At 40.2% G+C, this 24,280-nt stretch overlaps 1 protein-coding gene across 4 annotated transcripts in view; it reads right to left on the bottom strand.

Moving 5' to 3' along the window:
- The window catches only part of RAB27B (RAB27B, member RAS oncogene family), a 177,166-nt gene that overhangs the window by 13,341 nt on the left and 139,545 nt on the right, over window positions 1-24,280 (bottom strand). For 3 of the 4 annotated variants that reach the window (XM_061400258.1, XM_061400259.1, XM_061400257.1), the window contains 2 exons: window positions 5,444-5,618; window positions 3,379-3,464 (listed from right to left, as the gene is read on the bottom strand). In XM_061400258.1, the coding sequence (XP_061256242.1) occupies window positions 3,379-3,464; window positions 5,444-5,596 (239 nt within the window). In that variant the 5' untranslated portion in view covers window positions 5,597-5,618. Of the gene's footprint in view, window positions 1-3,378; window positions 3,465-5,443; window positions 5,619-7,890; window positions 7,967-24,280 lie in introns of those variants that run through there. The other variant, XM_061400260.1, reaches the window with a different exon arrangement.

Raw genomic sequence — 24,280 nt, 5'->3', positions numbered from 1 at the left:
GCCAGATTTAGAGAAAGAAACAAAGATAGAAAATAGCAAGGGATATGAAATTATTAAGGAGGTAAATGACTTCAATAGAAACAATACTTTTAATATAGAGTCACAGAAAAGAGATATTTAAGAGTATTTATTTCCAAAATAAGATTCTTTGGTAGAATATAATCATGATGATTATGAAATACCAAAAATCTTACTCAATTTTATCCTTGTGGATTTGTCCCTACCAGTCACTAGAAGCTCAGAGATTATAGTGCTTTTATTGAATGGTTGTTTCTCTCTCTGTGGGGAGTATCTGTACTCACAAAACTGTCTCCTGCTCAAACCACAAGAGTGTGGCTAAGTCAGCCACAGTAGTCTGTTCTCTGGCCTCTCTTAAGTGTGTGTGTGTGTGTATGTGTGTGTGTGTGTGTGTGTTTCTCATCTGAGGACAAATCTACTGTGCCTTACTCCCCTCTCATTAACACAGCCCATGACAGTTACTTTAAAACGTGCTTGTTGGATAGATCGCATTGGAGCAAACACTTTTGCATCCATAGCAACAGGGACAGGACACTTCTGCTCTGAGCCAGGCTCACACCCTGGACCACTCAACCACAGGACCCTTGTGAGCCCCTGGAGTTTCCAGGGTCTTGTGCTCATGCTTAGTCGCTCAGTCCTGTCCGACTCTTTGCAACCCCATGGACTGTAGCCCACCAAGCTCCTCTGTCCATGGGATTTCCCAGACAAGAACACTGGAGGGGGCTGCCATTTCCTCCTCCAGGGGATCTTCCCGACCCGGGGATTGAATCCATGTCTCCTGTGTCTCCCGCACTGGCAGGCGATTCTTCACCACTGCGCCACCAGGGAAGCCTTTCCAGGGTTTACTCCATGAGTAATCTTATTTATTTCTAGCTCCACCCACCAACCTCATTCTGTCCCCAGAATGTGGAATGCCAGGACCCCATGAATAAACAGATCCCAGGGGCACATGATAGCTCTTCCTCCCTCACTGAGAACTAAGTCTGTGCTCTGCATCCTTTTGGTTTACATAAGGGGTATGATCTTTTTCCTCCTTCCCATAATGTGACTTTTATCAATAACCATTATCTTTCATGGGTTACAGTGCCAGATATCCTCGGGCACAGGCTTGAGGTGTGAGGCATTGTTTATCTTGTTGCTTAGCTACACTTTAATATACAGAATGCAAAATTCTCAAGGGATGAATAACCTTGGTGTTACTAAGACAATCCCTAGTATTTCCATTTCTCTCCTAGAGCAGCTGTCTTAAGGGGACAGATGAGAGAAGCCTGCCATCATGCTAGGCCGACATATCGTGTGCGAAGACATATGGGAACCACATTTTCTCATATTAGTTCTTCAAAAATGAATTAAATTGGTCTATAAAACATACATCTTTGTGACAACAAAACTGACATATGAACAGAGATTCCTGTGAGGAACGACTTCAGAGGAACCAGCCGCGTTGAAGGATGCGTGTAAATGGAATTCACAGTCAAAAGAGCTCACAGAGAGGGCCCGGCACCTCTCCTGGCGTTTACACTCACTGAAAGCGAGAATGTTTTGGACTCATTTCAAAGACTGAAGTGTTTACAAGCATAAACATTGTGAGACATGTGATGCAGAATTTGGAGGTATGTGCCTTCTATATATCTTCTCTGACAACCTATTGCCAATTTTTGTTTCATCTAATATTGAAAAGCTGCACTAGCTTGGGGTCTTCTGCGCTTTGAAAGCTTGGATCTCAAAGAAATGTATTTTCTTCAAATCATGGCACCGCACCCCCAGCTGTAAACAATCAACACTGCTGTCTACCGGGTGTCTCTTGTCTGGGTCACTGCACCAGAGACAAGGCTGAGAAAACAAGCATGGTCTCTGTTCTTATGAAGCTCACAATTGTGTTGGGGTGAGAAGGCCACAAGTGGATTGAAGAACAGCCGTTAGAGACAAAAATAAAAGACACGCCTTACCACAAGATGTTGTTGTTTAGTCACTAAGTCGTGTCCAGCTCTCTTGCGATGCCAGGGACTGTTGTCTGCCAGGCTCCTTTGCCCACGGGTTTTCCCAGGCAAGAATACTGGAGTAGTTTGCCACTTCCTTTTCCAGGGGAATCTTTCTGACCCAGGGATCGAACCCGTGTCTCCTGCACTGGCAGGCGAATTTTTATCACTGAGCCACCAGGGAAGTCTTATTACAAAGGTGGTATATAATTAATTAACTTATTTAATTAAAGTAACTTAAAGCATGGATGGGCTTCCCGGGTGGCACTAGTGGTAAAGAACCCACCTGCCATGCAAGAGACACAGGAGACTGGGTTCCATCCCTGGGCAGGGAAAATCCTCTGGAGGAGGGCATGATGGCAGTCCACTCCAGGACTCTTGCCTGGAGAATCCCATGAACAGAGGAGCCTGGTGGGCTACAGTCCATAGGGTCACCAAGAGTTGGACATGACCGAAGCGACTTAGCATGCATGCAGCCTCCCAAGGCATGGAAGAATAGACATTGTAAGAATTCAAGAAAGAGGGAATTTGTTTCAGATGGGGAGTTTGGAAAAGCCCCACCAGGCATGTGTAATGTGAGCCAGGCCTATTGAAAGGAGAGGCTCAGGAATGGTGGGAAAGGAATAAAACATTCCAGCTGGAGAGTGATGATGTGACCGAAATCATAGTAAAGTCAGTCAAATGGTACAGGATGCATGGCTATGTGTAAAGACAGAAAGAAATGAAAAATATATTAACACCCTTTCCTTCAACTCACTCTTAAAGTAGCACTTGTAACAATGTTCATTTTCCACCCCAGTTCAATTAAATTCTGGATTTTTTTTTTTTTTAATGATCACAAAGTACAAAGACAATGCATAAGAATCTTCACAGAGATTTCTGAAAATGTGATTTTTGCAATCTGCACCAAATACACAATTGCTAGTTATGGTTAATTCACTACAGATAATTTATTTTTATTTGTTGATATAGATGTCTATTTTGAAACCAGGAGGAGAGTTGCATTTCCTTACATTTTTCAAGTTCACATACCGTAGTCGTATTAAAGTGGCACATACAATACCACTTCCCAGGTGGCACTAGTGGTAAAGAAATCATCTGCCAGTGCGGGAGACATAAAAGACATGGGTTCGATCCCTGGGTTGGGAAGAGCCCCTGCCGGAGGAAACAGCAACCCACTCCAGTATTCCTGGCTGGAGAATCCCATAGTCAGAGGAGGCTGGCGGGCTACAGTCCACAGGGTCACAAAGAGTCGGACATGACTAAAGCAACTTAACACACACACACACACACACACACACACACTGTACAAACACACACTGACATTAAAGTAAGTTTTTCTAAGCTATTTGTAGCTAGAAACAAAATAATTCACTCTTACCGCTCTTGCCCTGCAGTGTCCCAAAGCTGAAGATGCACCTTAAACGCTTTCCCTGTTGGCCCATTCGGTCCCTGTGTGTTGTAAGCCTGAAAGAATACAAATGTCGTTAGTTTATGCTGCTTTGATTTTGTCAGCATTCAAATTCCCTGGGTTCACTCCGTGTATTTTTTCTCAATTATTATAGTCAAAGTTCACAGTGGAGAATAAATATTTGCTTTTTTTCTCCTAGAAGTTATCACATATACTCTCACTTTTAAATGTCAAGTGTAAGTATGGTTTTCCACAAAATTTATGCATCCTGCAAACTTAAATTAGACACCTTCTGTCATTTCCTCAAGGAAGCAGCAAACAGTCGACTGAGGACCCAAGTTCGAGGTTCGAATATCAACTTTTCATTTAACTTCATAGAATCTTACTTTCTTACTGGCAAATTGAGACCCATAATCTCCTAATTTACAGAGTTACTGCAAACTTAAGTGAAATAACACATTTGAAGGAATTTTTAAAACAGTAAAATATTTTACAAGTACTTGAGTATCTTCTACTGTGGATTGGGACTTTCAAAAAGACTTAGCCATGAAATGCACACAGGATTGCTCAATAAGTTTACACAGGCTCTTCCAAGTCTTCCCTTTTTACCCATTTCTTCAAAGGCTCTTTCTAGAAAAGTTTAAATTTTATAGGTGATGGCTTTTTGAGTTCTTAATTTAAACCAAGTATAACAATTTTCTGGAGAAGGCAATGGCACCCCACTCCAGTACTCTTGCTTGGAAAATCCCATGGACGGAGGAGCCTGGCAGGCTGCAGTCCATGGGGTCACTAAGAGTCGGACACGACTGAGCGGCTTCACTTTCACTTTTCACTTCATGCATTGGAGAAGGAAATGGCAACCCACTCCAGTGTTCTTGCCTGGAGAATCCCAGGGACGGGGGAGCCTGGTGGGCTGCCGTCTATGGGGTCGCACAGAGTCGGACACGACATAGCCTAACAATTTTCATATTATCTAGCTCCCTTACTTATGGTTTAGTGAAAATATTTTCAAGGGAAAACTTTGCAAGGACTTACACCTAGATCTGTGGAGACATATGGGAAGGGAGAAGGCACACAAATACCCTGGAGGGATTGGGAGCAAATTTGCTAAGACTACAGTATTGACGTTTCAGATAAGGGACAAGGACATTCTAAGAAATCATGATTTAATTTCTCAATCCTCATTTTCTTTGTTCTTTTTTATCCCCGATTCTTGAGGAATGAGTGAATTTATCTTTTAAGAAAGATTTTATTGGCGTATAGTTGCTTTACAATGTTGTACTAGTTTCTAATACGACAAATAGAGCAAAGTGAATCGGCGTTCGAGGTACGAGGGGATCGGGGACGTGAACCGGAGCCGCCGCCATCTTGGCGCCCAAGCACGCCTCGGGAGGCAGCGACGGGGGCTCAGCTCCTGGGCCTATGCTCCACGCCTCACATGTCACAATATCCTTACTCCTGTCATTAGCGTCTAGCACAGCGGAAGGAAGTGGTTGTGATTCTCACTTTAACTCTCTTATCTTGAAAAATAGCATGGGTTGGTCTCACATTCTGTTCATAAGAAGCTAGTGATTGATGGCTGAGTCTACACATAAATAAAAAGGCAGCAGGAACTCACAACGCTCATGTTCCAGCTATTTGCCAATCATCCTTTTAACCTCTTTCTTAAGCACGGGGAAATGAACACTTTGTTTTTATTGAGAAACTTAGATCAAGAGTTAATGGTTTTAGATAACGAATTCATGTTTTGAAAGATTCCTTAAGAATTTCATAGAAAACACACTATATAAACCCATAAATAATTTATTTTAGTTGCTCTGTGTGCTTCTGGAGACAAGTGCCACTGGATTTTTTCTAAGCAAAACGTTATTTAGAGTTGAGACAGTAAAATATAATATTCAAATTGGATCAAAGTGACAGGTTATGAATTTCATGTGATAAAAGACACCTTGCAATGCAATAAACATATTTTCTCAATTCTTAGTTTATATATAGGAAGATCAGCAACCGGTTAACAGTATGGTTAAAAACTTACCACACGTTTTTCCCGAAAGTCTATCCCGACTGTCGTGATGAACTTGGGGTTGAATTTATTGTCTGTGTATCGATAAAGAAATGTTGTCTTCCCTACCCCTGAATCTCCAAGGGCCAGGAGTTTGATCAGATAATCATAGTCCCCATCGGTCATAGTGATGGTCGTGATGGTGGGCCTGTGTTGAAGGAAAAATAAGCATTTATGATGAACACTGTTTTCTTTTGGCTTCCTTCAAAACAATGTAAATTTAGCTTTCAAAGTTATAAAATTGAGATGCCTCTATTCTGTGAAATTTTGAGTTAACTAGTTCAGAGCAGCCTCAGAACTAAGAACTCTTCCATGATTTCACTTAGTGCCTATCTTTTTACATCACGTCAGGTGAAAGGGTTAGCTTCTCAGTCGTGTCCAGCTTTTTGCGACCCCATAGAGGGCTCCTCTGTCTGTGGAATTCTCCAGGCAAGAATGCTGGGGTGGGTTGCCATTCCCTTCTCCAGGGGATCCTCCTGACCCAGGGATCGAACCCGGGTCTCCTGCATTGCAAGTGGATTCTTTACCATTTGAACCACTAGGGAAGCTCTCATGTCAGGTAACATGGAGCAAAAAGCTATGTGATACCCACCATGGATGGCCGTTGCCGAGGCAATAGTAGAACTTAAAGAGTTAACAGCTTTTTTTTTAAACCAGTGTCCCTTTGGATCAGGAGTATGGTGCTCGGAAGACGAGTCACAGGGAGCAGAGAAGTACGTCCAAGAGGATGCAGGTGTGTGCAGGGAGGCTGAAATTATACATGAGTAATGGAAGACAAAAACCTAGGGGAATATTGTGCATCTAATCCTGCAGGATGAACTTTCTGTTATGTGAATACAAAATATTCTCTCTTTAATTAAAAAAATTTAACAACGAAATGACAACCTTTAAAAACATTGATTTGAAATCATTTCAATAGCCATGTTTTAAAATCTTCTGTTTTGAAATACTGAACCCTCTGTTCTTCAGTGGCAAATCTGCTGTGTTTGGCAAATCTGCTGAATATTTTCTAGGCCTTGGAAAAAGAGGAAGAGCTATTCAGAGGCATAACTATGGTAATTCTGCTAACGTTTCTCCTGAAGGAACATCCCTTGCCATTTCTGCCACTGCCCTAAACATCTGTCTCAGTCTTCATTTCCTCCATTGTTACAATAATTACAGGCAGTAGATGCCAAGGGTTAATGTTAAATACAGTGGTGACTCCAAAACCACTGCCACATGCTTCTGAATTACACCACCATCCACCAGACACTCGGTGCAGTGTCTGCCCTTCAGGGTGGCAAAATGATTTGCCTTTTGGTACAACTGATCTGGGTTATAGAGATGGATTTGTCATATTCTATGTAGAGAAAGGCTTATGAAGATGTCCCTGGATTAGAAACATTCTCTTCTATTAGGTGATAGGGAGGAATATTCCTCCGCTTCTACAGTTTAGGAAACACTGTACTCTTCAGGACTTCTGAGGTGACCCAAATCAAATGTCAACAACAGGCTATTCCATAAAAATTGCTACATACTTCTAATCATTTTTCTACATGCAAGAAAATGATGCAATTTAAACAAAACTTTGAAAGTTTTATATTGTCATTTTAGCACATGGTAAAACTAAAAGGTTTCAAGCCTTTGGATAAATAACGATGAAAAAAAATAATCATGTAGTTAGCCAGCCAGAATTCTTACATTGTTTGGAAGATTTACAATGTTTTTACACCAGAATTTTCTAAAATTTGAACCCTACTGATGCTAAATCCTAATAAACGTATTATGGGTGATGGATAGCTATTCTTTAATTAGTGAATGGTTTTTGAGCGCAGGTATTTTGAGAGCTGCCAATTTATATTTCTGCACTAAAGCTTTCCTCTTATAACATCATCCTTTCTTGACTGAGTGAGACTCTCAGGGTGGATGCTTGCTGACGACGAATGCACTCTTTGCCTTTTGTAATATCTATAGAAAGTATAATCACTGCTCAGGAAGTTGTGCCTAGCAACCATCCACAACCAGCCTTCCTTGATGCGGGTGTCTCCGCTATTGATGTGAAATTCTTCTTAGAAAATGTCTGCCCTGATGGACTGTGTAGCAGTGACTAGTTCTGCGTTTGGATGGTACTCAATGTCTTATCAGGACTTTTTGGTTGAAGATATTGCTGCTCCTAGTCTTTGAGCCAAATGTGTTGCTAGAGGAGACTGATGCCAAAGTTGTATAGTCCCCCCCATTTAGGTTATCACCACCACCACCACTCTATCCTATTCTCTCTTTCCCCTCCAAACTTGCTCATGCGAAGCTCCTCCAAGGGTGATGAAGTCTGCCTGGCTGGTAGAATCAGATAAAACTGTTCATTCTCTTGGGAAAAAAACATTAAATTAAAATATTCTTAGATAGTTAAGTAATTAAAGCAAAATTTTTCCCCAGACACAAACCTTGATAATCAGAGGGAAGAAATTGAAGCTACTGGTTACCTAAATACAAGATAAAGTTGGAGGATACTGTGGTTTCCTGGAAAAATGAAAACAGAGTCAAGAAGATACATCAGCACATTTTAAAATTTTGCTTAAAGTCTACTGTGTTTTTTGCAATATTATTGGTGACAGTGTCACAAAAGGTTAAACCTTGAGCAAATCTAGTTAAATATTTTCAATATATAGTATCAGGTCCAAAGACAAAAATTATAAAATTCTTTTACAATTATGTGATTTTCTGAGTTCTAAAATATGTGATTTTATTTCAATAATCTATCCTTGGCACAGCAAATATAATACTGCAAAGAAAAATAGAAGCCTTGATAAGCCTTCTTTTTCCAAGAACTGGGCTAAAAACAAAGATCTGGGAAGGATGGAAAAGCTGACAAGTTTAGCAGTATTGTTTATTCCTGCATGATGACTGATAGTATTTGTAGTTCTATGAATGTAAAAGGGAAGAAAAAGCCAGAAGATTGTCATGTCTCAGGAAATGGGTCTGACTCCCTCCCTACATTATCTCTGTGACACAAACTATACCATATAAAATTACAAAAATTAATTACAAATTATTCTGTAGTCTAACTTTTGACATGGCATGCACACACTTAGAAGTTGAACAAAGATGCAAGACAATACAATATAACTGTACATGGTGGAACATGATTAGTTGATAAATGAGGCAAATAGTTGTGCTTTTTAGTTCCAACAAAACGATAGTTTTCATGGACTGCAAACGTCAGAGAAGCTTTTGTGGAGGAAGATGAACTTGCATTTAACCTTGCAGCATAGGGAGGAATGAGGTACGAGAGGAGATTCAGGACCATGTTAATCGCCACTTACAGAATGGGACTGTCGCTCCTTGCCAACTACCTGACCTACCCTGCATTTCTGCCCTGACGCCACCTGCAGTGCATAGACTGCCTGGGGTTGCCTCCCAATCGCATGCTGATTCAGAGTCAACGCCCCTAGCTAATGTGGATCAGTTCTACCGCAGCCCACACAGAATCTTTTCTTTAAGCGAAAGAAGGTGGAGATTTTGTGGCACTGAGCATAAATTCCACCTGAAATGAATGCAAAACCTGGCACCGTGGAAAAAATTTATTCAGTGTCTTCAATAGACTATTAAAGAAACTGACATAGTGAGCTGGGTATAAGATAGCTTGCCTCCACGTTTCTTTTAAAAATAAATTTTATGACTCATTTTTTACTGTAGTGGGTAGCCGTTCCCTTCTCCAGGGGATCTTTCCAAGCCAGGGATCGAAACCAGCTCTGCCGCATTGCAGGCAGATTCTTTACCATCTGAACCACCAGGGAAGACCTCATTTCATACATATATACATATAATTGTTTTGGATTTAGTTTGTATTTTTTTTTTTAGTTCTTTTGTATTTAGTTTGGTTCCTCTTTTACAGTTATGTGATTTTCTGAGTCCTAAAATATATGATTTTATTTCAATAATCTATCCTTGGCGCAGCAAATATAACACTCCAAAGAAAAATAAAAGCCTTGATAAGCCTTCTTTTTCCAAGAACTGGGCTAAAAAAACAAAAAGATCTGGGAAGGATCAAAAAGGTGACAAGTTTAGCAGTATTGTTTATTCCTGTGCGATGACTGACAGTATTTGTAGTTCTATGAATCTAAAAGGGAAGAAAAAGCCAGAAGATTGTCGTGCCTCAGGAAATGGGTCTGACTCCTCCCTACATTATCTCTGTGTCACAGACTACACCACAAGAGCCACAGGCCTTTTAGACACAGAAACAGCAGCGTCTTCCTCAGAGCCTTTTGTGGGACAGTGAGAGGCTGGGAGGAGTAGGGAAGAGTTCAAAACACCCATGAGGCTCTGTTTAATGAAGCGTCTTAAAGGTAGAAGGAAATCTAAGTAATTATGTGGTCTAGCCTTTAGTTTGGGCTTCCCCAGTGGCTCAGTGGTAAAGTGCAATGCAGGAGACATAGAAGACGAAGGTTCAATCCCTGGGTTGGGAAGATCCCCTGGAGAAGGGTATGGCAACCCACTCCAGTATTCTTGCCTGGAGAATCCCATGGACAGAGGAGCCTGGTGGGCTACAGTCCAAGGGGTTGCAGAGCTGGACACGACTGAAGTGACTGAGCACACGTGCACAGCCTTTAATTTACAGATGAGAAATCATGTGTAGGGAAGTTGCATAATTTATGGGGTGACGGTTTCTAATAGAGGAAACCCCGAGACTGCTGTTCATGATTTGAAATGGAAAGTGAGTTACAAAGGTAGAAAGTAGAAATATTTTCATTTTATAGGGGAGAGGAGCTTTCTCTGGAAACATGATTTTCATGGTCGGACTATCTCAAATGAGGTTGCCCGTTCTCTCTCTCTCTCTTTTGACCCTCTTATGTTTCATTCTTGTTCAACATAAATTCCATTAGCTCAGGAATTCACTTTCCTTGACCACTGCTAGAACCACAGAGTCCAGTACAGTGGTTGGTATATAGGAGGAGCTCAATACATACGTGTGTGCACGCTAAGTCACTTCAGTCCTGTCTGACTCTTCATGGCCCCATGGACTGTAGCCTCCCAGGCTCCTCTGTCCATGGAATTTTGCAAACAAGAATACTGGAATGGGTTGCCATTTCCTTCTCCAGGGATCTTCCCGACCCAGGGATCAAACCTGGGTCCCTTTATGTCTCCTGCATCGGCAGGTGCGCTCTTTACCACTCATGCCACCTGGGAGAGGGCCAGTACATACGTGTTAGTGTGTAAGTCTATTTAAGCTTCTCACAGCCACACCAGTGTGATGATTAACAATATTTATCTTTGAATAGTTGGTGGAAGTGGTGTCTCTCCAAGTTCAGAACATGGATTCTCCTTCCTTCCTCACCTATAAAGTGAATATTTAGATGAAATAATGACCTTGTTAGTTTCCACGTCTGGCTTCCTGAGCTTATTTTTCTATTTTAAGTTGCACGAGAGTATAAAAACTTCCTCAGAACAGAATATCTTTAGAGGAACAGTTTCAAATAACCTGGGAAGAGGGAAAGTACAAAGGAACTATAATTTTTGAAAGTGAGATTTGCGTTGGCAGAGAATATATAAACTTGTCAGTTGAAGAGTTCAGAGCTCAGAGCATGGGCTCCTCCATGAGAGCATCCATTTGTCCACCTAACACCCGGTGGCACATTCTGTTTTGCATGGTTCTGCGGTAAGACTCTGACTTCTCTAGCAAGGAGCTTAACCAACGCTACAGATATGTGTTGATGACTACTACACAAACAGGCTGACCCATGCAAACTTAGCTGGTTCCATAAATAACAACTTTAAGAACATCCCGACAAGCTACGACCTTGTGATCTGAACTAATTAAACCATAAAAAACAACTTAATATCTTAAGGTACTTCGGAAAGCTTAAAATGGTAGACAAATAAAATATCACTGATATTGCTTTGCATTCAGTGTAGATGGTTTCAATAAAATAAAACTAGCAAGCATAAAATGGACAGCTGTTGAATATTTTCTCATTTATGTTTATTTGATGGGTTTGTGTTGGCCTGCAGTAAGAGCATTTGAGGTCTGGGACTCTCCGAGCAAGCTCTTCATTATCTGAATGATAGCCTGAAGGTGGTTCTCATTAACTGACCTTGAAATACAGCTTCCTATAACCACATGCATGTCCAGGATGGTAGAGTTAAATTATGGATGGCTGGAGTACTCTAGGGACCTTCAGCCTTGCATCAGTACAACAGAAGGCATGTTCTGGAAGGAAGAAAGCTGAAGGAGAGGGGGTGTAAATTAAAAACAAATAAATATTCTCTATAGTGCATTCTATAACATTTTGTTCTTTTAGCAAGGTTTACTAAAGATAATTTTTACTTCCATATTTCCTAAGGGCTATTTAGAATTAATGGATGTGAGCCTGTATGGAAGATTCAAACCAAATTGCAAACATAAATTAACATCAACTTAACTGAACAACTTTTACTTAAGTTGACAGGGGTCAATGTGTCTCCTGGAGCAATCAAATCTATTTTTAAAAAGTGCGTTCATTTTGTTTCATTCTATGGTCAAGGGATATAATATAACAGAGATAAACCAAGAATTCATTGAGCTCATGCACACTGAAAATAAAGGGTAAAAATTCTAACCCAGGTCAGCCTTAAATTGTTTTTTTTCCTCCATTGATATATCATTGTTCTCACAAACTAACCACACTTCTGAACCAATGAATACTTTTATTTCTCTAAAATTCTTTTTTCTGTAAGGTAACATTTTTCCCTTTAGTTTAATTTTGTGGTATCTTTTGAAACTGTATGGATTTCCCTTTTACTTTTTTTAATGAGAACTTCCAAACATATACAAAGTTTGAGAGAATAGTAGTGTACCCCCATATACTGAGTGCCCAGCTTCTAAATTACCGGTACATGGCCAATTTTGTTTCATGTTTCCAAAACTCTCCCTTTACCAGATTACTTTGAAGCAAATTCCAGAGCATCATAACAATTTTTTTCATGAATAATTCAATATAAATCTGAATGTCAACTAAACACTGACATCGTGCTTACCTATAGAGAAGACTGTCAGACATTTGGCTTTCTGCATATTTGATAGTCAGAAGCCATATCCTATACTGTTCTAGCCTGTGTTTCTTTTACAATGATCAAAGTCAAGTTTCTTTTCATATGGTTAAAGGTTATTTGTATTCCTTTTTTTTTGTGAATGGAAGGTTCACATGTCTTGTTCAATTTTTAAAATGGTTTTTTTTCCTCCTATTTTTAGAAGTTCTTCATGTCTTTGGGATATTAACACTTTGCTATTTAAGTTGCAAATACTTTCCCTCATTTGCCTCTTTACTTTGCTTGTGATATTTATGCTACCCAAAAGATTTTTATTTTTGCTGTTGATGTTTGGGGGAGGAGAAATCAAATTCTGAATGGCAGGAATTCACTTGTGTGTTCTTTGGCTACTTACATGGTTTTAATTTTATGTTTAAATATCTAACTCACCTGGAATTTACCAAAAATATGTTATGAAAAGTTGATTCAAACATATTTTTATTGTTATCCAAATACAACTTATATACAAATTCATCTTCTCATCACTGATTTAAGGAACTACTTTTGTCACAAAATAAAATTTCATACACAGTTGAGTGTATTCCTAGATTATTCTTCTCTGTTCCCATCGTCTGACTGTCTCTTCATGCAGCACCAGTTTAAATGTGATTATTCATAAAATGTTTAATATCTGAAAAAGTTATCCCTTTCTTATTGTTCCTCTTTTCTTAACATCTTTACAATATTAAATTTTCTTATCCCCAAACATATGTCTTCCATGTGGTCAAGTCATCTATTGTGACTTTCAGGATGACTTTATGGTTTTTCTAATACAAATTTTGGATATTTTTGTTAAGTTCACAATGAAGGATTTTATTTTTTCATTTGCTTTTGTAAGGGATTCATCTGTTAACTTTTGCCTATTATTGTTTTCCTGTTTTTATGAAGATTGTTGACTTCTTCATATTGATTTTATTACCCAATGCTTTGCCAAAATTCCTTACTATTTTAGTGTTTTTTCAACTCATTATTTTGAATTTTCTAGATGTACAATTATATCATTGATTAACAGATATACCTTCCTTTCAAATTTTTATGCTTCTATTTGTTTTTTCTTATCTTTTTTCATTGGCTGATGCCTCTACTATAAAGGTAAAGAAGAGTAGAGATAGTAGACATCCTTGTTTCTGATTTTAGTTAGAAATTCTCTTGTGTTTTCCCATTAAGGAATATGCTGGCTGTTTTTAACATGAGTGGATATTGAATTTGTCAATTATTCTTTCTTTTTCTATTGAGATGATCTTCCGGTTTTTCTCCTTAGCTTAATTTTATTGATAGATTTCCCTACAGAGCAATACTTTACCTTTCTGAAATAAATTTCACTTGTTCAGAGTGTAATATGGGCTTTTAATGTGCTGTTGGGTTATGTTACTTACATTTTAACTTTTTATCAGTTTTAATAAGTAAGATTTATCCTGTTTTTGTAATAATCTTTGCTTTTGAGCTTTACATTGTAATCATTTCATTGAGAGGATATGAAAGTTTTCCTTCTTTTTCTGTACACTAGAGTAGTTTAAGTATTATGGAGGTTATTTGATCTTTAAATGTTTGAAAGAATTTTCATGTGAAACCATCTTGTCTGGGTGATTTGTGTGTTTTGTTTGGAGGGAGAGGATTAAATTAGTCTCTCTTTCTTCTCTGGTAATTGGTCCATTTAATCCTTCTCCAGTAGGATCAGTTTTGCAAAGTTGTAATTTTGTAGAACCTTAATCATTTCATCCAAAATTTCAAATGTACTTTATGGAGTTGTACAAACTACTCTCATAATGATTTCTAAAATATTCTGTTTTGATAGTCATTTTTCCACCTGACATTTCTAATTCTGTATACTTGTACTTATTTGTGTAAGGCTTTAGAAAATCAATGAAAGAAAGTACCAGTCTTATTACCTCGAGTTTATTTTAATTTTCATATTATAGCCCATTGTGCAGTAATCTTCTTTTCTACTGTCATTAAATTTCTCTTAGAATGCCCAACTCTAACCCTACTCTTTCTTTTCAACTCAAATCATATCCACACTTTCCTTGTTCATGAGTTACTACACTTCTCCAATTTTATTCTCGTTTCTCTGTGCCCAGAAGGGGCAGAGAACTCTGGGGTCAAGATCCAGTAGACCTTGAAATTCTGGACTTGAAACTGCTAAAGCCCAAATTTGCTCAGTGAGTATTCTTAAAACCCCACAGCTTGCCAATAATTCTCACAATCAAGGTCAGGATACAGCTGCTTCTTGGTCTAAGACATTTTTACCTGAATTGAAAGAGCTTTTAAATCATTCTGTTTACTAATATTGATCCATTTAGATCAATGCTTTTTGTGTGTTTCCCTAACATTGGATCATTACAGGTCAGCTGGAGCCTGCCAAACACAAAGCTATTTTGTCCCCAGTTGTAGCATCATATTGACATATGTTCTAAATGGAATATTTCTGAAAAGGACATGAGAACAATGGCCTAGCATTATTCCTGGGGCTCACATGTACCCTGAGTAGAAAGCAAACCCCTTACTGGTATGTGGTTAAAAACACTGTTTAGAAAACATGACTCAAATCTCGGGGTAGTTAAAGCAATTCAGGCTTTTGGCTTTAAATGGTCAACAGGAATAAAATAGTACTTTACAAATCTGCTGTTTCAGATTCAGAGAAACCTCTAAAAGCTCGTACTTATATTTTTTAATGCTGATAAACTGAAATCCCCCTTAAAAAAGAGAACTTCACAGCCTTCTTGGAAACTTAAATGTTTGCAGTCCCAAAGTGTGTGCAGGGTCATTCTGAGGGCACAGGCCTTGAAGCTCACGGATGTTGTCACTGACTTGTCACCTCACCTTGTTGGCACAGGAAATAACTGGGCTACAGTTTCTCTAGCTCTCATACGATCTCCTTATTTAGCTTCTTGAAATCCTAGACTGAGTGTGTGTGCAGCTTCACAGAGAAGGCATAGCCCCTTCAGCAAGTCATCTGCATCCCTGAGTTTAGAGGTGGCGAAGACACAAGCACGTTCCAGGCTTCCTTCTGGATTCCTTGTGGATTTCCCCGTTTGATCTTGCTCTGACTTCATGTCCATCTTTCTTTCCTGACCCTGGTTCTGATGACTTCAGGTACAACACAACATAGAAAGGCAATAGGCTTACACAGACTGCCTAACCAACTCCCACAGCTGTGTAAAATCCAATCTGATTAATAAAGCTCATGTTCTGTATCCCTTACAGTGATTCTACTTTTTTGAATGAAAACATTCAAATGCTGTCATGCTAGAGAAGAATCTTGAGAGTCCCTTGGACTGCACGGAGATCAAACCAGTCAATCCCAAAGGAAATCAGTCCTGAATATTCATTGGAAGGACTGATGCTGAAGCTGAAACTCCAATACTCTGGCCACCTGAGGCAGAGTTGACTCACTGGGAAAGACCCTGATGCTGAGAAAAATTGAGGGCGGGAGGAGAAGGGAGTGACAGAGGATGGAATGGTTGGATGGCATCACCGACTCAATGCACATGAGTTTGAGCAAGCTCTGGAGATAGTGATGGACAGAAAGGCCTGGCGTGCTGCAGTCCATGGGGTCACAAAGAGCTGGACATGACTGAGCGACTGAACAACAACAACAATTCAAATGCTTGAATGTTGAGAATCTCACTTCAGGTATATATGCCTTTTTTTGAGGTTTCGGAAATTGAATAATTGACACACTTATAGTTAAGATAGTATCATGAAAAGTAAACCTATTTCATCTTGGATCTCCTATATATGCTGTGCTTAGTCACTCAGTTGTGTCTGAATCTTTGTGACCCCATGGACTGTAGACTGCCAGGCTCCTCTGTCCATGGGGATTCTGGAGGCAAGAACACTAGAGTGGGTTGCAATGCCCTCCTCCAGGGGATCTTCCCAACCCAGGGATCGAACCCAGGTCTCCTGCATTGCAGGCAGATTCTTTAGCATCTAAGCCTCCAGGGAAGCACTATATAACTTACTACAAATTCATAAATTCTAATTTTGAAAAACAGCCACGTAATTCCCACATTAAGGATTGCTTGGATGTCCTGATAAGCAGCTGAGAGGGTCTCTCAGTGAACTATCCAGTAGCTAAAGTGTTTGTTGTTTATTCCATGGCAGTATTTCTAGATCTACTGCAAGTTAGTTTTAAGCCTTATGGTTATGGCCATTTCCCTCCAAAAATTTACACACATGAGCTAATGTACACAGATGAGCTAATGTACACATTAGCCTTCACCTCAACATTGATGATTTAAAGGAAGAAGTTGGCTTCTAGACCAGTTTTCAATATATTAAGCCAATGGGAGAATAATCCTTTTATGGCTTGGAATAAGAGCTTCTGTATATATTAGTCTTGAGTTTAAGACTTCATGGAATTCAGAATAGTAATGAGAAACTTCACAGATAGTGTCTACAATGTTACAATGTAGGATTTTACGATTGCTTCTGCAGATAGATAAGAAGGACACTTGGGCAATTCTAGTGGATTTTACCAATTAACAGAAGTTTCATATAAATATGATAATTTTTACCAAAGAGCGATTTGCAACTATGAATAAAAAAATGCCACACACAGGACAACTGCAGCAAAAATAACAAAAATATCAAATAAAAAAAGGACTACTTGTGATAATTCAGTCATAGAACAGCCAAAATAATCTAAACCAAAGGAGAAAACGTTGGAAGATTCATACTTCCCCATTTCAAAACTTACTACAAAATTATAGTAGATAATATAATGTGGCACTGGCCTCAAAGTAGCCATACAGATCAATGGAATAGAATTGAGAGTCTGGAAATAAACTTTTACATTTATGGTCATTTGTGGTAAGAAGGCCAAGACAATTCAATGGGGAAAGAATAGTTTTATTTCAACAAATGGTGGCATGGCAACTAGTCAGCCACATTCAAAATAATGAATTTGGACTGCTGCCTTATACCATACCCAAAAATTAACAGAAAATGGATCATAGACCTATATGCAAGACCTAAAATTGTGAAATGCTTAAAAGAAAACATAGGAGTACTTATTCACAACCTTAAATTGGACAGTGCTTTCTTGGATATAACACCAAAAGTACCAGTAACAAAAAATAGATAGATGAATGTTAGCACAATTGCAAACTTTTTTCTTCAAGAGACACCATGAGACAAATTAAAATACAACTCCCAGACTGGGCAAGAATAGTTGCAAATCATATTTCTGATGAGGAATTTTAATCCAAACTATAATAAAAAGACAACCCAATTTAAAAATGGACAAAGGATTTGAATAGAGATATTTCTCCAAATATTATTTTCACATGGCCAATGAGTACATGAAAAGATACTAAGATAGCATTTGTTTCCCTGGAGAAGGGAATGGCAACTCACCCCAGTATTCTTGCCTGGAGAATTTCATGCACAGAGGACCCTAGTGGGCTACAGTCCATGGGTCACAATGAGTCAGACGTGACCGACCGAATAACACCAGCGTCAGTTACCAGAAAAGCACAAGTCAAAACCACAATCAAATGCCACTTCCCACCCACTAGGATGGCTATCATAAAAACAGACGGCATCAAGTGCTGGCAGAGAGGTGGAGAAACGGGGCGCTCCCATGTCACTGGTGGGCATGCGAGACGGCACAGCCACACTGGAAAGCAGTCTGGCACTTTCTCAAACAGTTAACCATACAGTGATCCTGCTGCTGCTGCTGCTAAGTCACTTCAGTCGTGTCAGACTCTGTGCAACCCCACAGACAGCAGCCCACCAGGCTCCCCCATCCCTGGGATTCTCCAGGCAAGAACACTGGAGTGGGTTGCCATTTCCTTCTCCAATGCATGAAAGTGAAAAGTGAAAGTGAAGTCACTCAGTCGTGTCCGACTCTTCGAGACCCCACGGACTGTAGCCCATCAGGCCCCTCCGTCCATGGGATCTCCCAGGCAAGAGCACTGGAGTAGGGTGCCATTGCCTTCTCCATACAGTGACCCTAAGACCCACCAGTCCACCCCTAGGTCTGTATTCAAAGAAATGAAAACGTACGGCCACACAAAAAAACTGAAAATAACCCAAATGTCCACCTAAGGATGAACGCATATACAAAACGTGGCCTCTCCACACAATGGGTTATTACTCAGCCACAGAAAGAGAAGAAGTACAAAGGCGTGTGACAACACAGAAGGACTCGAAAACATTATTCTAAGTGAAAGGAGCCAGGAACAAAATGCTACCTATTTTATAGTTCTGTTTGTATGAAGTGTCATAGAGACAGAACGCAAATCTGCATGTGCCAGGGGGTGCAGAGAAGAAGAATGGGGAAATTACTGCTGATGGGTATAAGGATTTGGGGGACAAATGATGAAAATTCTGGATTTAGATATTAGTGGTGACACCGCTTCCTGAATATATAAAAATCCATTGAATTACTTCAAAAGGGGAGACTTTCAGGTATGTGAATTATATCTCAATAAAACTATTATTTTAAAAAGCCAACTGTAAGATGACTATGTTTTATATTAAAAACTATTGGTTGGGCCTAGTTCCAGTACCACCATCTAGGTAATAATTGATATTTGTTTACAATGAAGCCACTTCCTAGCAAATGTCCCGTGTATTCAGACAGTAACATCCTCCTAAAGCCTAGGGAAAGGGGCCTGTAGAATATACTCCAGGAATTACATTCCTGAGACCCTACGATCCTTTTCAGCAACCCACTCTAGTATAGAAAAACCTAATGGTCAGGAAAGCAGTCAGTTTATCTAATCTGATCCTGTTACAGTTGACAGCAATTTCCTCTTGGTGATTGTCATCAGCAAAGCTTAGCACGCAGCTGGTAGATTCCTTCTCTGGCTGACACCCATTGTCACAATGCCCTTAATATGGTTTCTGAGCTGAGTGTACTTTTATTCCCTTACATATTCTAAATTTTGCTTCCCTGAAAATTTTCAGCCCCAAATCGTTACTTTATTCACTCTAAACACTACATCACTGAGATGTTGCATAAATATTTGGATCAAATAAATTAAGCTTCAAGACTTTTTTGCAAGATTTAATATTTGACCTAAAAACCTTTCCTATTTATCTCCATAAATGGACTACATGACTTACTTCTTTAAAGAAGTCATACTTTTTTTTTTTTTTAATGCTCTCCTACACACAGAGTCGGACACGACTGAAGTGACTTAGCAGCAGCAGCAGATGCTTTTAGACAGGACTTCAGCCAGGAAGCAATAAAAAGAAAAATAAGTCCCTGAAATTCTGCAAAGCCTTACATGGAAAGAATCTTTGACATATTACATCTCTTCCAGGCAGGAAAATCTTGTGATGCAATAAATCAGATTAGGAAGCAAACCCAAAGAGGCCAATGCTTTCCCTGAGATCTATCAGCAAGATCGGAAAATAGGTTTTTCCAACTTAGTGGTTCTCAAACTTGGCTGCTTTTAAAATTCCCTTTTGCCTGGGCCAGAGCCCAAACCACATAAATCTGAATCCTGATGGTGAGACAAAAGTGTTAGTATTTTTTGATACTCCTCAAATGGTTCCAATATGCAGCCTCCTTTGAGACCCACTGCTTTACTTCCTAGCCCAGGGACTCCCCACAGCCAGTGAATGACTCCTAATCTGGAAGTAATCTCAGCCTCATCCTGTAGTAAACAGAAGAGTGGACCGCCTTCATAAAGACATCTCTTTTCCTAAGACAGTGACGGGGTAGAAAGATGGTCCTTTCCTACTATAGGTCTCTGCTTCAATGGGCCAGCCAGCATCTGTCACAGAACTGATTCTTTCCCTTATCATGACAAGGACATGTCATCCTCTATGTCTGAGGTCAATATATCTCTTTTCTCTGTAGAGTTATGTGATGCACGAAAGTACATTAAGTATATACATGTAAACTAAAGTTTCTACTCTTAAACCATGTCTTCATATTAAAAAAAGACATGATTTCCAACTAAAGAGATGTTTGTTGAATAAGATGTTTTACTAACTTTCCAGTGGAGAAGGAAATGGCAACCGACTCCAGTACTCTTGCCTGGAAAATTCCATGGATGGAGGAGCCTGGTACACTATAGTCCATGGGGTCACAGAGTCGGACACAACTGAGCAACTTCACTTTCTTTCTTTCTATAGTTCCTTTTGGAGAGGGAAATGGCAACCCACTCCAGTGTTCTTTCCTGGAGAGTTCCATGGACGGAGGGGCCTGGTGGGCTACGGTCTGTGGGGTTGCAGAGAGTTGGACACGACTGAGCAACTAACACACACACACACAAAGTTTCCAGACTTTGGCCTAATAGTCTTACAAATTGGGTTCATTTTCCAGCTGGTTGCTGCTTTGAGAAAGTCATGACAAATCGCTACTGCTTTGCTTCATTATCTGAGAAAGGACACACTAATCAAAATATCTGCCCACAAAGGCTTCCTCTCAGACATGTGAGGAAGCCAAATTAGATAGCATCTAGGAGTTCACAGGCAGATATCTATGGAAATAAAATGAGGGCCATATTATTACAATTTTTCCCTTAAACACAATTCTAGACAACTCCAGAGCCATACAATTCCAAGAATAAGAAAGATTAAAAAGTACAATGCTTCGTTATGGGAAAAAATGTTGCTTGGTCATTATTTTAGCCAATATTTAACAAGATGGGTTTTATTACCATGACAAATGTGGAAAAAGAGAGATTATATCTACAAAGAATGAAGAGGCCCACGTGCATGCTCAGATGCTTCAGTCATGTCCTACTCTCTATGACACTATGGACTGTAGCCCGCTAGGTTCCTCTGTCAGTGGGATTCTCCAGGCAAGAATACTGGAGTGGGTTGCCATGACCTCCCACAGGGGATCTTCCCGACCCAGGGATTGAACCTGTGTCTCCTGCATCTGCTACATTGCAGAAAGATTCTTTACCCACTGAGCCACCTGGGAAGCCTGTGGTCCACAGGAAGTGCTCATTTGTCTCACAAGGGCGCTTTCCACATTATGTAGATGCTTATGTTAACTGAAGTGTCTACATTGGAATTTTATTTCTGCAATAGATATGATCTGAGGCCGAACAGAAAATTTTAAAACGGCCATTCCATGTGGTTCTTAATGTGGTTGGGGAGAAAAATCGACAAATATCCAGTCCCTTTCTCTGATAACTTAAATGAAATGAGGTCTACATCAGAAAATCTAGGGCTCTAACTCTGACAGGTGTTGAGAGGAGAGAGAAAAACTCCGGAAGAGGGATATGCAAGTGGAAGCAAACATAACTGGGAGGGCTTCCTAGAAGGGGTGGGATGAGAGCTGGAGTTTGATGGGGCAAGGAGAGATAGAAGGACTGGGATGAGGACATTCACTGCTCTTGGAGGCAGCACATGCACCCTCGGGCACTGGCTGCAGGAAGCTTGGCTTTGGCCTTCCCTGGTGACTCAGATGGTAAAGAATCCGCCTGCAATGAGGGAGACCTGGGTTCGATCCCTGGGTTGGGAAGAGCCCCTGGAGGAGGATATTGCAATCCACTCCGGTATTCTTGCCTGGAGAATCCCCATGGACAGAGGAGCCTGATGGGCTACTGTCCATGGGGTCGCAGAGAGTCGGACATGACTGACTGACTAAGCGTTGAAGCAGAAGCAGCTTTCTGGGGACCCTTGGCTGATGCGGTTGGATCTGAAGGATCCAGTGTTGACTGTAAGCAGTGTAGTAGTGCAGGATGGAGTCCACAGCCTTTGTTTGCAAGTTCAATGATAGCTATTTACCAGTGGCTCAGTGGTAAAGAATCTATCTGCCAATGTAGGCCGGGTTTGATCCCTGGGTCAGGAATATCCCCTGGAGAAGGAATGGCAACCCACTCTAGTATTATTACCTGGAAAATCCCATGGACAGGTGGGCTACAGTCCACATGGGGTCACAAAAGAGTCAGACACCATTTAGCAACTAACCACCACCAACAAATAAAACAATGTGGCCTCAGGCAAATTATTTATCTCCTTATTCCTAGGACCCTTATCTGAAGCTATAAGTAGGTAAAAATATCTGACTCAATGCATTCAGTCAGGAGGAATGCCCCTTTACTCTAGACTTGCCAAGAAACAGAGAACAATAAAAAAATGTTTTGATCAATGGCACAAGGTAACAAAAACACACAGTGAATCATCACTGATCACTTTATAGTCTAACATGAAGTTACCAAATTTCTCAGAACAAAGGTGGTATAGACATCCCAAGGAGAAGGCAAGGCTGTATTTTCAAAAGCCAGGTCTTACTGCTTCTTAACAAAGCACTAGATTAATTCAGCCACTTTATCCCTGCTGGAGCTCTGATAAAAATACAATATGTCAACAGTGACTAATTACAACATTAATGAGTCTATTGTTTACTTCCTGGCAGTAACCTAATCAACCAACCAACCACGTCTTAACTTCATCTAGCATTTTCCAATATCCAACATTTATAATTTGTCTTAGACAACTTTCACCTCCAGCTGCTACTGATGTGAAAAGAAAAGTCATCATTAGCACAAGGACATTTATACCTACCCCACCTTTTCCTGGAGAAGGCAATGGCACCCCACTCCAGTACTCTTGCGTAGAAAATCCCATGGATGGAGGAGCCTGGTAGGCCACAGTCCATGGGGTCGCTAGGAGTCGGACACGACTGAGCGACTTCCCTTTCACTTTTCACTTTCATGCATTGGAGAAGGAAATGGCAACCCACTGCAGTGTTCTTGCCTGGAGAATCCCAGGGAAGGAGGAGCCTGGTGGGCTGCCGTCTATGGGGTCGCAGAGTCAGACACGACTGAAGCGACTTAGCAGTTAGCAGCACCTTTTCCTGCTGCTTGGTGTGTTTCATTGTTTTAAATCAGATATTAAAAAAATTATATTGAAGTAGAGTTGCTTTATAAGGTCTTGTTAGTTTCTGCTATACAGCAAAGTGAATCAGCTACACAAATACATATATCCCCTCTTTTTTAGATTTTCTTTTCATTTAGGTCACCACAGGTCACGAAGTAGGGTTTCCTGCACTATACAACATGTTCTCATCTGTTATCTATTTTATATTAATATGTAGTAGTGTATGGGCTCCCTAGGTGGCTCAGCGGGTAAGGAATCTGCCTGCAGCGCAGAAGATGAAGGAGCCACAGATTCGATCCCTGGGTTGGGAAGAATCCCATGGACAGAGGAGCCTGGCGGGCCACAGTCCACAGGGTCTCGAAGAGTCAGACACGACTGAAGTGGCTGAGCACACACGCGTGCACAGTAGTGCACATGTGTCAGGCCCAATCTTTCAACTCATCCCACTCCCCACAGCCCCCGCCTGATAACCATACGTTTGTTCTCCATTTCTGTTACTTGATTTCTGCTTAGCCAATAAGTTCATCTGCACCATTTTTCTATATTCTACATATAAGCCATATTATATGATATTTGTTTCTCTCTTTCTTACTTACTCCACTCTGTACTGACAATCTTTAGGTCCATCCCCATTTCTGCAAATGGCACAATTGCATTCCTTGTTATGGCTGAGTAATATTCCACTGTATGTATGTACCACAACCTGGTACCTACATCCCACATTTCTGCTTTTATAGACTAATCAGAACAGAGCAGAAGGCAGCCTATTTAGTATCTCACTCAGAGCCCGTTAAGGTTCTGACAACAGAGAGGGTCCTAAGAAGGCAGCATGCTTCTTGCTTTCTATCATATTCTTCAACTTTAGAGGCAGTGAGCATATTTTGGTTGTTAATAATTTGGGGCTGAGAAAAGGTAAGAAGCATGTAAAAGCATGAGTGGTTTACTGAAATGACACTTATGAAAAGGTTGCTA

The sequence above is a fragment of the Bos javanicus genome, chromosome 24 (assembly GCF_032452875.1).
Source record: "Bos javanicus breed banteng chromosome 24, ARS-OSU_banteng_1.0, whole genome shotgun sequence".
Lineage (NCBI taxonomy): Eukaryota > Metazoa > Chordata > Mammalia > Artiodactyla > Bovidae > Bos > Bos javanicus.
The sequence above is the reverse complement of the archived record's forward strand: the minus strand, read 5'-3'. Positions and strand labels throughout refer to the sequence as shown.